The sequence below is a fragment of the Macaca nemestrina genome, chromosome 5 (assembly GCF_043159975.1).
Source record: "Macaca nemestrina isolate mMacNem1 chromosome 5, mMacNem.hap1, whole genome shotgun sequence".
Classification (NCBI taxonomy): Eukaryota; Metazoa; Chordata; class Mammalia; order Primates; family Cercopithecidae; genus Macaca; species Macaca nemestrina.
The window spans coordinates 13,980,338-13,993,052 of NC_092129.1; the positions used below are offsets into that span (position 1 = coordinate 13,980,338).

Sequence of the window (12,715 nt, forward strand, 5' to 3'; positions counted from 1 at the left end):
CACCACTACCTCTGCCCTCAACCATATCTATCCTCCACACAGTGACCAGAGAAACTATACCTCCTTGATTAAACCCCTTCAGTGGCTTCTTGTAGACCAAAGAGCAAAACTCAACCTCCTTAGCTAGGCATGCAAGGCCTTCACTGCCTGACCCCAGCCCTCTATTCTGCCACTTCCCCTGCCCTCTATTTGAAGTATCCTAAGCATTTTGTGCTGTTTCATGTCTCTCTGCTTCTACTCATATTTCCCAGAAAATTTTAACCTTATTTGACTACATCCCACCCTCCTATGTTATTCTTTTGCCTCCAAGATTCAACTCAGTCATTGTATCTTCTAGGATGTGTTCATGACTCTTTTAACTTGGCTAAAGTGCATTTTGTGACTACTTCATTATAAAATGGTATACTGTGATACACACACACACACACATTGCTTCTCTTACAAGTGTGAAACAACAAGAGGGCTGATGACATAAGAAGGAATAAATGGTGGAGACAATGAAAGAGTACAGGGGAAGAAAGGGAAGGGAGTAAGAAAGGAAAGAAACAGAGAACAAATTGTGCACTACCACCAAAACCAAAGGAAGAGAACATTTCAAGAAGGAAAAAGTCACCAAAGATGTACAGATGACCAATAAGTATGAAAAGATGTTCAACACTGTTAGTCATTAGCAAAATGCAAACTAAAACCCCATTGAGAAACATCTACATGCCCTTTAGAATGGTTAAAATGTAAAAGACTGACTATCTGAGTGTTGGCAAGGTTGTGGAGGACCTGGGACTCTCACACACTGCTAGTGGAAATGCAAAATGGTGCAACCACCTTGGAAAACAGTTTGGCAGTTTCTTAAAAAAATTGAACATATACTTACCATATGATCCAGCCATTCCTCTCCTAGGTATTTAACCAAGAGAAATGAAGCACACATCTATACAAAGATTTTTACACAATATGTTTATAGCAGTTTTATTCATAATAGCCAAGAACTGGAAGGAATCCAAATGCCCATCAACAAGTGAATGGATAAACAAATTGTAGTATATCCATACAACAGAATAGTACTACTCAGCAATACAAAGAAATAAAATATTATATCCACAATAATATGAAGACAATAAAGAGCACATAATGCATGATTGCATGCATATTAAATTCTAGGAAATGCATTCTCATCTATAGTTGCAGAAAGCCAAGCAGTGGTTGCTTAAGGAAGAGGTAAGGTGGAAAGGGTGGCTATGGTCATAATTTGATTGTGATGATGGTTACACAGTTGAGTACATATACCAAAGCTAATCCAATTGAACGCTTTAAATATGTGTCATTTATTGAATGTCAATTATACATCAATAAAGCTATTATTTTTAGAAGAAGAAGAAGGAGGAATCCAATAGATTTGAATATAGAGGGAAAAGTCAGAGAGTAGGGATTAAAATGAGACCACAAAAACTTCTTGCTGATTCTCACAGCAGTTCTGCTAATGAAATCAGGGTGAAAGCTAGAGTGCCAGAGTAAAGGAGCAAGAAGGGGCTGATAGATGTGTAGAAGGAGTGCGTGTTTATTGCTCTCGTATTAGTCTGCTAGGGCTGCCATAACAAAATACCATGGACTAAGTGGTAGGAATTTATTTTGTCCCAGTTCCGGAGGCTGGAGGTCTGAGATCAGGGTGCCAGCATGGTTGTTTTCTGGTGAGGGCTCTCTTTCTGGCTTGTACATGGCTGCTTTACACTGTGTGCTCACACTAAAGGACGGATGGGTGGGAAGCAAGTGAAGGAGAGCCCCGGTGTCTCTTCCTCTTTTATAAGCACAGCACCATGTCAGACTAAGGCCCTACCCTTACGACATCATTTAAACTTTATTACTTCCCAAAGGCCCCATCTCCAAACACTATCACTTTGGGGTTAGAACTTCAACATACAACTTTTGGAGGGACACAAACATGCAGGCCATAGTAGCTCTTTAAGAATTGGGGAAGAAACTTGAAGGGGTAGGAAGATTAAAGAATAAAAAACGAAGTGAACACATTTGTAGGAAGGGACTTGGACAAGAGGAAGCAACTGAGGATAGAGGTGAGTATGAATACTGGGCATGGTTGGAATGGAGAGTGCAGGTGGGGGGTCAGGGAGTTAATGACTTAATTCAGCAGCTTCTGTGGCCCAGGCAGGCAGGAAGCTAGGCGATAGAAATAGGTGGACTCGTCGAGTCCTCTCACAGCCCCATGTGATTGGTGGGGGGGTGGCGTTACCTTCTTTTTCTGGGTGAGGAAACAGGTTTTGAGAGGTTAAGAAAAAGAGACAAGATGAGCAGCTCAGTGTCAGCATCAGGATCTGATTGCAGAGCGTGTGCTTTCTTCCCTCTCCCTTCACTCATGACCTTATAAGACCTCCCTGATCCCCTGAACTACAGGTGCTCGTATTTCCAAGAGACTGGATACCTCAAGGGTCTTCAGAAAAAAAATCTGGTTGAAAACTGTAGATTTTTTTACCTAGGATCTTTTTTCTTTTTCTCCTTATGTCTCCTATGGTAATTCTGCTATGGGTAACTCCTTGTGTCTTTCATTGAAGAATGATCTTTCCTTCAAAGCTTTAACCTTTTTCTTTTAGTTAGTAGTTTAGAAAAATATAAATGAGTTCCATCCATCATGCCCTGCAGCTCCATAGCCAATGGAGCTGGAGTATTGGGAGACATGAATTTCCCTTTTATTTCCCCATTCCTCATTCCTTTCTCCCTCCTTCTCCTCTTTTTCTCCCTCTCCCTTCTCCCTCCCTTCTTTGTCATTATGTTGTGCATGGCGGCATATACAACACCCCTCCCTCTGCCTAGGTGCCCTGTGGGAACTTTTCAGATCTTATAGCCATGAAAACTATTATTGGTATTCCTTGAAAGACCTCTTACACAGAGCACACTAGCCACTTTGTAGAATGGAGATTTTTTTCTCAGAGCATTTTAGACAACTGCACTTTCTTCTGAAAATAATCACACTAATGCCTCACCTCTTATTTGTGCAAAATGTTATCTCTCCTCCTCCACTCCACTCTTTTCCCTTTCGTCTCCTCTCCTCCTCTTCTCTTCTTTCTACTCCCCTGTCACATGTACCCAGGTCTTTCCTTGCACTGGGGATCAGTTGTGGCTGTGAGATCATTTTACAGCAGTACTTCAGGACTTATTTTATTATTTATTTACTGCCCAACACATTTTATACTTATTTTTTACTTATACAAATTTTTTACTTATTTACTGCCCAACACATTTTATTTACTTTGTTTTAAAATATTTTAGGAAATAAGTTCAAATCTGAGAACTCATGGTGGAATGGGCCCAACCAGAAGAAGACAGTCCAGAATTGTGAATGGTGTAGACGGCTCACTGATAGCCCCAACTCCAAAAGTCCCAGCTGCTCTTACTCATTCTCCAGAAAGATTTCAGGCTACCAAAAGGTACTGTACCTGGTGAGATGGAAGGAGGGATACTGCTTAGAATAACAAAAGTGTCCTCTTTTAAGTCAATTAATAAACAGTATTGGGGGGATTGAAGGAGTCTAAACTCTCGGAGTGACTAGCATCTTATATAAAGACCTTGTACAAATACTGAGAGGGCTCAACTCCTTCCAATATACTCCAGTCAATAAAGGACAGTGAACAGTTCCTCAATTTAACCTCTTCTCTTTTTCCTCCCCTCTTCTCTTTTCTCTTTCACTTCCATTCTTCTCTCTCTGTATATTTTTCAGACTCCAAAGAGTGTATATCACAAGGAAGGCCTTTCCAAATTCTCCAAATCTATTTAAATTGAGAAGCACAGAACTGTCCTCACTTTTTTTTTTTTTTTTTTTTGGAGTCTCGCTCTGTCGCCAGGCTGGAGTGTGCAGTGGCGTGTTCTCGGCTCACTGCAACCTGCACCTCCCGGGTTCAAGTGATTCTCCTGCCTCAGCCTCCCAAGTAGCTGGGATAACAGGCAAGCACCACCACGCCCAGCTAAATTTTTTGTATTTTTATTAGAGATGGGGTTTCACCATGTTGGCCAGGATGGTCTCATTCTCCTGACCTCATGATCCGCCAGCCTAGGCCTCCCAAAGTGCTGGGATTATGGGTATGAGCCACCACACCTGGCCTTTTTTTTTTTTTTTTTTTAAGATGGAGTCTTGCTCTGTCACCCAGGCTGGTCTCAGTGCACTGCATCCTCTGCCTCCCGTGTTCAAACAATTCTCCTGCCTCAGCCTCCCGAGTAGCTGGGACTACAGGCATGCACCATCACACCTGGCTAATTTTTGTATTTTTAGTAGAGATGGCATTTCACCATCTTGGCCAGGCTGGTCTTGAACTCCTGCCTGCCTCAGCCTCCCAAAGGGCTGGGATTACAGGCATGAGCCACTGTGCCCAGCCTGTCCTCACTGTTCTAACAAAGATTCTAACATTGCTTAGAATAATAGGATGGTGAATTATTGTCAGAGAAGCATGGCCTCTCCAGAGACATGTCTACAAATCAGAGATGCCCTATTCTGTGTGGATCTCTTTTCACCATGACAGAGAAAGAGAGACATTCATACTCTATAGTATGAATTACTTTGTAATACTCTGTATGACACTCTGTCTGAATATTCTGTAAATCATACTCCGTAGTATGATTAGTCTGAGTATTTTATCGGGGCCTACCAATGACACTCTAATTGAATTCTGGCAAATTTAGAATAAAAAATAATAACAGGCAAAGCAACTCTGCTACTCAAGATGCTGTTAGTCTGACACATGGCCAGAGTTCAAGTGTATTAAAGTCCACATTTCCAATGTGTAGATGGAAGATTTAAGACCAATATGTCAAGTCAAGAGGACCTTGGGAGTTCATTTCAATCTAAATATTCCTACAGTCAAGGCTAGGAGAATGCAAAGGGAGACGGGTAGTACAAACACTGGGCTTAGGACTGAAAAAGGACTGCTGAAGCACGCTTCAGGCACATGGGGTCCCCAAGCAGGATGTGACATATCCGCATCCCTGGTGAATAATCAGAAACACCTGAAGCAGGCAAGAACCATGGAGACACAGCCACCTGCCCTCCTGCTGCAATGCCCATTATACACATTGTCTTTCTGATTCATATCCACATACCTCCTGCCTTGGGCTCCCATGTTTCTGTTCACTTGTCAGGGCTCCAGAGGCCTTTGTGTCTATTCAACTGGAAAAGGTGGGGCTGCGGGACATGATGCTGAATGCCTTCCTCCTGAGGAAACAAACCATGGCTGACAGAATGAAGAGTCCTGTGAGTGTGTAGTGACAAATGCTGCCTAAAGCTCTGGTCCTCTTTTGTATTTAAGCAAATGAAAATTCTTCACTTGGAATCTGTTGATCTGATGCTTTCAACCTATTTGACTAGAACCATTAAAAATATATTGTAAAGAAGTGAAAAGGGAAGTTGAATAAGAAGTAGAAAGGAATCAGTTCAAGTGGATTACAGTCATGCTTTAAAAATGTATGCATTTTCCCAATGCTGCATTTTTGTTTTGTCACTTTCTAAATGAACTAGTTTCAGCACCTGCACTGGAACGTTCGCCTACTCTTGAGTGACCCACAGGGGTTCGGGGATTAGACAAGGTAAACAATGGCTCTTACCCATCTGGTCACCTGATAACCATCTGGTTATCTTGGTTTTTCAGACACTACCACAATGTTTGTGTTTAAAGGTTTTTATATTAGCCTAATCTATTGAAAAATACTAAAACTAAAAACTTTATTCAGTAAAAAGTCTTCCTTAATTTTGCAAATATCATTTCATTATTAATTTTTTGATGAGAAAATCATTATGGTAATACCTAGTTATTTAGGAGGAAAATGACAAGATTTATAATTGTAGGCTTTCTTCCCTACTTGTGACTTTAAAGGAAAGACTTAAATTTACCTAATCTAGTTCTACAGATGGGATATGACGAGGGCCAGCAATTACTGCTCAGCCATAATAGAAGCAAAGGGTCCCTTCTAATAAGCAATTCTCAAAAAGTATTGACCAAGTGGAAAAAATATAATCATTCATGAACTGACCTTCAGGATTATTCAACTCCTATCAGATCAGAAAGAGCTCAGGCAATATAATTACCTGTATTAATTGTGTCAGGGTCTGGGGACTACTTACTGGCTAATAAGTTAACCTGTTACTGTTCCAAGGATGCTGACAGAAGGCACACAAGACTCTTTTGTCAGAGACAAAGAATTTTATTATGCACAGCAGAGTAGGCAATATGATCTTCATGTTTGTGTCAGTCCCACGGGGACAGTGTGGAGGAGCCTACATGCAGGTAGTGGCTTGTGTCACAGTGAAAATCAGTGAGCTTGGGGAACCCACCGCTTTTATAATAAGCCTGCTCTTTTTCCTGGAGGGAGACATTACCTTATCGCTCAAGACTGCTCTCTGCAAACACAACCCTGAGAAATGGTTGTGAGGTAAAGTGTGATCAGAGCCTTGCATCCTCGGCATACTCAGCAAGATGGGTAGGAGCGGGAGAGAGACACAGAGGAGTGCCTCCCAACAAGCTTAACCTAGAAAGAATGTCTCAGCTCTGTAGCCTTTTCCTGCTTGAAATTTGCTTTAAGTTTGTACACATGTACTAGGGTGGGGAGTTCTTATAGCCAACTGTCTACTAAAAATATCATTCTCCTTTATCACAGGATGAAATTGGAAAAGTCAAGAGAGATGTTATAGTTGAATATTGTCAGAAGTAAGTATAGTACATGTGAATAACACATGCTGATTTCTCTGATTCTGAATGTAATAACTAGCAGTTTTATTGGGTAAAATCAAGTTAAACTGTCCTTTGACATGCATAAAAGCATCAGAAGTGAAGGATAGGGGTTGTTATGAAGGGGTTCATGCCTCTGCCTTCAGGCCATAGCCACCTGACCCAAATGGAAATTTCTTCTTGGTAGAAGTACTCTTTCTCTTTGAAAAGTCCTCCAGGGATGTAGATCCTGGAGCTTCTGTGAGAGGTGGAAGAATTTGGATTCTCCTTCTGGACATCCTGTCTTCTGACTTTCAGGTTTAACCACCGCATGTCTCACTATGCTCTTCGGGGTCAGATCATGGCATACTGCAATAGCCTGAGAAATCTTCTGGAAGATTTTCCTACCATCAGGGACACCTTTTTCATGGTAGGGCAACCACAAGAGAAGAAGGGGTTGAGAGACTCCAAGGAGGGCCTCAAGGCTGACCCCAGGTGCGTAATTTCCTTCAGTGTTTATTACTCTCCTTCCCTGGCCCTACTTCTCCCTGGGGAGAGGCATGTTAAGTTTAATATTAAACCTTTCCTCCCTTTACTGCACTTGACCTTGATCTTCTTGTACAAAAGGGTAAAAGGAAGAGTTAATACTCCAAGAATAAGAGTATCTTTGTATTTGAACCCAGAAGGGGTTCCTTGTTTATGGGCTGTTTGACTGCTTTTTCAATCTATACAGTTTTGTTTGCCCTGGGGAGCCCAGAAATTTTTAATCAGTCACAACCCTTTACATAGCCAGCATCTAAAATAAACAAATAAGTAAACTTGATCTTGAGCTGTCCTGGCTTCAAATATTCTGCTCAATGGAGTAGAAGAAATATTGAGAAAAAAAAATGATATACCAGTGCCTTGGATAAATCAGTGTCCTTCTGTTTATAATGTGTGTGTATATATATATATACACACACATTATATTAGTGATATTAAGTGATAAGAGCAGAGCTGCTTCCATACATACCATGCATTATCCAGTTTTCCAAATTTTCTTAACTCAGCCTACCTAGAGTTCACCTACCTGGATGGAGGAGTTAGCATATCTGTGCAGTCAGTAACCACACTTTCTTAAAAAAAAAAAAAGAAGCTGCTATATGGTTATGTAGCCTCCAAACAGAAGCAAAAACACCCTGTAGGGTGAGCTTACCTCATTCCTCACTCTTCCCCTCGTAGCATGGAACTTGAGTAACAGTAATACTTAATACATACGATCATAAACTGGATAGATGGAAGGGAATTGAAAGATCATTTGTATCAGACCACTTTCCCTCATTCATTCATGCAGGTTTTACTCAACCATCATTTATTCAATACCTACTTAGCATTAGGCACTTTGCTATGTGCTAGATTTACAAAGGTAAATAAGTCATTGACTCTGGAAATAAATTCAGTCTAGTGGGGGAAAGCTCTATAAACAAACATGTAACTTCAAGAATAACATGTAAGAGGTATGCGAAGAGGTCTATGAGGACACAAAAGAGGCAGTGTTTTATTCTACCCCAGGGTTACAGAGAGGAATTCAAAGACAAAGTGATAGGAAAGTTGGAGTTCACCAGGAAAATGGGACTGATAGAACAGGTTAGAGAATGCAAGAAGTCCTTACGCCCTTGACTGACTGATGGCTAACTACCAAAATAGTGGCCAGTCCCACCTTGATACTTATGAAATGCCAAGTTTATGGATACCAGTGATTGGTTTCATGAGCTCAGCCATGCTTTCACTTGGGTAGATGTATTTGCCGAATGGAAAAATGCATCTGAGAGAAGAGTGGAGGCAAAGGTACTTCAGTAGACTATTTTGCTGAAGGGCTTGACTGGACACCTGTTGCCCAGTGAGGCCACAGTGTATCCTCTCATCACAGGAGAATCCTCTAAGACTTCTTAGTGCCATTTTGTCACCTATCCTCTAGCCAAGTTAACTATTTATTAGCCCAGTCTACAGTTGAGATTGAACTTTAAAAATAGTTTAGCCAGGCACTGTAGCGCATTCCCGTGGTCCCACCTAGTTGGGAGGCTGAGGTGGGAGGATCAGTTGAGCCCAGAAATTCAGGCTGTACCGCACTATGATCATGCCTGTGAATTGTGACTGCAGTCTAGCCTGGGCAACATAGGAGACACCATCTCTAAAAAATTCAATAAATGTTTTTAAAATTAAAAATAGTTTCCAGAATTCTAACCATGAACTTGCCAACATTTGTGTTTTGGATAAAATGTATTCAGGGAGTCCATTTTTATTTCTGATCTGTTTCATTTGCAGCAACTATGTAAGCTGATCCGGATATGGAGAGGAGGGAAAAATCTACCTTACAGGTCTTGCTCTATTCCTTTATTATTTCTTGTAGATGCTGTGTGTTTTCTAAAGATTAAGGGAAACGGTGAAGCCTAGACCCCTCAATCATCTTGTCAGTTAATGTGTGATAACTTCAGGGTAGGGTCTTGGGCCAGTAAAGTATGAGCAAAGTGAGTGCCCACTCAGAGCCTGAGTCACACAGTCAGCCAGCAGATGAGCTGCAGCTGATACAGGCTCAGTGTTTCTCTCCTACACCCATCTCCTGCTTCCTAAACTCTCTAGATGTTAACATAACCCTTTTAATACACTCATGTAAAAGGGAGTGTAGAGAAAGGAAATTCTGTCTTATGTGAAAGTTTGGAAAAATACTGTATAAGACTCTTCTAACTCCAAAGTCAGTGGTTCCATGCACTGAGGAACAACTAATGAAAATTAAATATCAGCCACAAGAAGATGTGGTGGAGAGAGACATGGACTGGGAGTCAGAATATTTGGACTTTGCCCAGCTCAGTCATACGTTGCCCTGAGGTCTTGGGCAAATCACTTGTCTTCAATTTCTGGGCCTCAATCTCTTCATCTAATGACTGAGGAAATTGAAGAAGCAGCTCTCTGAAGTTAAACATGTTATGATTCTTGGTGGTAAGTTATCTAGAGCATGATTCCAAGGAATAGGACTGCTGAAGAAATACTTTATGGAAAGGGACCATTTTTAAGACTGCTCAGGACATGGCAAATAGGAATCCTCCCAAGCCAGAGTTAACTAGAGATGAAGGGACAGAGTTGAGGAGTGAGGACCATAGAGGAAAGAGGTCCTCATCTGATTCATAAAATAAGAGGTTGAGTTAGAATGAGGATAAGAAATAAGGTTCATTCTAAATGTCAGTTCAAACAATGCATTAATGGCCCTGCTGAGGATTCTGAGGCATCTCAAGTTTGTGAGAGTAATTGTAATTGATTGGCAATGTCTGCCATGCTCAAGGAAAGGCGGAAAAGTAATTTCCATGCTATGGGTTTCCCATCCTTGACTAGAAGAGCCCTACTTAATTCTGCAAAGGCTGTAATGTATTGTGTTTGGTTTAGCAAAGACACCCCTGTCCCGGTAGGGGAGGAGCCAAGGGGAGCCCTCTTCCTAAGCAGGAAGTCCCTTGAGGGTTCCATTCCCTTCATGGCCCTAGAGGAGACTGGAGTCTGGAGCCTAGGATGACACTCCAATCCACTCCAGGAGCAGCTGCATTTGCTGATGAACAGAGAGAGGATGCTAACATTAATTGAGCCCTTACTTTGTGACAAGTAGAGCCACTGTCATCCCATATAGTTACTTTGTGCAAATTAGAAGGCAGCACCCCTTCATCTGGGCAGCTGTAGTCTCATACCAGGGAAAAGCATCTAGTAAGTAAAGTACAGGTTAGATCTTGGCCATCGCTTGTTGCCTCAGGGTACAACCTGAACAACAGTATATGGCAGCCTTGGTATCAAGTGCTGGTCCTTCCCCAGCAATGGGAAATAGGTAATTACAGTACACTGTGATAAAGAATAAAGTAAAATAAATGTTTAATGAAAGCACCCACCAAGAAATAGCATTATCTGAAGGATTGGGTTGATGGGAATGGGGAGCAAAAAAGGCTCCAGGGAAGAGGGGATGCTTAACCTGGGTCTTGAATGACAACTAGTGCTCCAGGGAGACAGGGAAAAGAAATTCAGCTCAAGCTGGGACAATTGCATGTACAAAGGAACAGAGGTGTGAGACAGCATGTGGACTTGTGTGGGACTCATATCCAGAGTTTGTGAGGGCAGCAATGGGAAGTAGAATGTATTGAGGCGTGAGGAAAGAGCCAGAAGTCTGTGTTTGTCCTTCAGGTCATTGGGAAAAGTGGAGCAAGATGATTGTCAGTGACATTATGTAGGAAGCTACTAAAATTGTAGAGACAAGAGATGTTTAGAAGGTGAAATCAGCTAGGCCAGATGGCGGATATAATATGAAGCTGAGGGAGACGGAGGAATCTAAGATGTCACTCAGAATCTCTGGCTTGGGTGAATGAGAAGACAGCAGTGCCCTTATTGTTAATGGACACAGACTTTCAATTTTAGAAGACGAAAAAAGTTCTGGAGATGGATGGTAGTGATAGTTGCACAACACTGTGAATGCACTCAGTTCCATGGAACTATACACTTAAAAATGGCTAAATGACTGAGAGGTGGGCCCTGGGGTGGCCAGCTGGGTTCGGAGCCGAGCAGGGTCAGGATGGATGAGGACGTGCAGACCACCCTGAAGATCCTCATCATTGGCGAGAGTGGGGTGGGCCAGTTCAGCCTCCTCTTGAGGCTCACAGATGATACTTTCGATCCAGAACTTGCAGCAACAATAATATGATTAGCCAACAGTATGATTAGAACGTATGCCAAGTGAAACAAAGGGATCATTGTCATAGAAGTTGCCTCAAATTCCAGTTGTCTGGAAAGCAATGTAAAGTGGACCACCTGCCACAAAAAAATATACTCAGTGAGCTACAAGCAAGTTTTGGGGACTTCCCAAAACCAGTGAAAACTTCAACTAAAAGTAGAATTTCAAAGTACTGTAATTTGGTTGGAAACCAACCCTCCAAATCAAACATGAACATCAATGTTTATACTGAACAGCCTCATGTGGTAGACACAAGATTTGTGTTATCGACTTGAATGTTACCAATGGTTCACGATTTCCGGCATCCGTTGGTGTTCCTTCCTTCCTTCCTTCTTTCCTTCCTTCCTTCCTTCCTTCCTTCCTTCCTTCCTTCCTTCCTTCCTTCCTCTTTCTTTCTTTCTTTTTCTTTCTTTCTTTCTTTCTTTCTCTCTCTCTCTCTTTCTCTCTCTCTCTCTCTTTCTCTCTCTCTCTCTCTTTTTCTTTCTTTCTCTTTCTTTCTTTCTCCTTCCTTCCTTCCTTCCTTCCTTCCTCTTTCTTTCTTTCTTTCTTTCTTTCTTTCTCTCTCTCTCTCTTTCTCTCTCTCTCTCTTTTTCTTTCTTTCTCTTTCTTTCTCCTTCCTTCCTTCCTTCCTTCCTTCCTTCCTCTTTCTTTCTTTCTTTCTTTCTTTCTCTCTCTCTCTCTCTCTTTTTCTTTCTTTCTCTTTCTTTCTTTCTCCTTCCTTCCTTCCTTCCTTCCTTCCTTCCTTCCTTCCTCTTTCTTTCTTTCTTTCTTTCTTTCTTTCTTTCTTTCTCTCTCTTTCTCTCTCTCTCTCTCTTTTTCTTTCTTTCTCTTTCTTTCTTTCTCCTTCCTTCCTTCCTTCCTTCCTTCCTTCCTCTTTCTTTCTTTCTTTCTCTCTCTCTCTCTCTTTCTCTCTCTCTCTCTCTTTTTCTTTCTTTCTCTTTCTCCTTCCTTCCTTCCTTCCTTCCTTCCTTCCTTCCTTCCTTCCTTCCTTCCCTCCCTCCCTCCCTCCCTCCCTCCCTCCCTCCCTCCCTCCCTCCCTCCCTCCCTCCCTCCCTCCCTCCTTCCTTCCTTCCTTCCTTCCTTCCTTCCTTCCTTCCTTCCTTCCTTCCTTCCTTCCTTCCTTCCTTCCTTCCTTCCTTCCTTCCTTCCTTCCTTCCTTCCTGATGTAGTTTTGCTCTTGTTCCCAACCTGGAGGGCAATGGTGCGATCTCGGCTCACTGCAACACATACCTCCTGGGTTCAAGCAATTCTTCTGCCTCAGCCTCCGGAATAGCTGAGA

The 12,715-nt window shown here is 41.9% G+C and overlaps 1 protein-coding gene across 1 annotated transcript in view; it reads left to right on the top strand.

Moving 5' to 3' along the window:
• CCDC162P (coiled-coil domain containing 162) overlaps positions 1-12,715 on the top strand; it is a 165,154-nt gene that overhangs the window by 88,522 nt on the left and 63,917 nt on the right. Inside the window, 4 exon segments of the mRNA XM_011758899.3 lie at positions 3,277-3,434; positions 5,137-5,248; positions 6,649-6,698; positions 7,017-7,193. Coding sequence (XP_011757201.3) covers positions 3,277-3,434; positions 5,137-5,248; positions 6,649-6,698; positions 7,017-7,193 — 497 coding nt within the window.